At 33.7% G+C, this 1,142-nt stretch overlaps 1 protein-coding gene across 1 annotated transcript in view; it reads left to right on the top strand.

The window, feature by feature from the left end:
- LOC107614093 (cyclic nucleotide-gated ion channel 4) overlaps positions 598–1,142 on the top strand; it is a 6,894-nt gene continuing 6,349 nt past the window's right edge. Inside the window, 2 exon segments of the mRNA XM_016316328.2 lie at positions 598–1,131; positions 1,134–1,142. The exon segment at positions 1,134–1,142 is cut by the window's right edge and continues 333 nt beyond it. Of these exon segments, the coding sequence (XP_016171814.2) occupies positions 697–1,131; positions 1,134–1,142 (444 nt within the window). The 5' untranslated portion in view covers positions 598–696.

The following is a 1,142-nucleotide window of genomic DNA, read 5'->3' as shown; positions in this document are numbered from 1 at the left end:
GATTCTTAATTAGAAGAGAAACTATATTTGTTTTGGTTTATTCACCATAAGCTTGAAGCCTTGAACGATCAAAATATAATTATAGAAATTGTCAGCTTGATTAGTTTGAATTGAATAAGCTAGGTATATTTGCTTTTGATAAACAAAACCTTGATTTGAGTTTTCTAAACATTGAGATCATTTTAACCCATAAAAAAACCAATATAGTTTAAGAAAGATAAATTTAAAAATGTTATATGCATGTACATTATTAGATTTCAATTACTTATTAATCACCCCCTATATGTAAATATATATATATATATACACACACATATTTTTTAAACATAATATTTAAAATTACAAAAAATAATCAAATTATAATATATATAAATAACAACCAATTTGCCATAATTTTTTCTGTCATACAAAAGCATATGAAAACAAATTAAATCCAATATATAGTTATAAGGAAAAATTTTAAAAACTAACTTGTTCAACCAATAATAATGAATCAACATTTTTTTTTTATTTTTCATTTTCTCTGATTTTTTGTTGATTTACTAGATTCTTAGTTCATTATTACTTTATTAGCGAAAGAAAACAGAATTGCTTAACAAAGGCATCATTACATCTCCAATGATATATCTAACACAAGAAAAAAGGAATAAGGATTACCTAATGTGAAAAAGCAAAGATTAGTAGTACAAAGGAGACATGATAGCTACTAATAGTATGAAACTCACACAAGTACCACCCCACACCTTCCTACTCCCCCACCTCTCCAATTATTTGTGTCTTCTTCTGTTCTGCTTCAAACTTGAAATACCCAAAACACCCCCTCCATCCCCACCCTCCTTCAAAATACGTGCTTCTCACACATCCACACACCTCACAACAATACCAACAACCCTTCCTCCTTCTCTCTTCTCTCTCTCTCTTTCCATGGCCAATGAACTAACTCACAACTCACGTGCTTCACACATGCACGTTCACTACGACGACGACGACGACAGCGACGACTCAGGCGACCAAGAAGAAGGCGTGAACACTTCTGACGACAGCGACGATGACAACGACAACGAAGAAAGCCAGCTGGACGAGAAGGTGGGGGTGACAGGTGATGAGCGGCGGAGAGGGTGGTTGTTACGGCGGGGGAAATG

Source organism: Arachis ipaensis, chromosome B08 (assembly GCF_000816755.2).
Source record: "Arachis ipaensis cultivar K30076 chromosome B08, Araip1.1, whole genome shotgun sequence".
Lineage (NCBI taxonomy): Eukaryota > Viridiplantae > Streptophyta > Magnoliopsida > Fabales > Fabaceae > Arachis > Arachis ipaensis.
The sequence above is the reverse complement of the archived record's forward strand: the minus strand, read 5'-3'. Positions and strand labels throughout refer to the sequence as shown.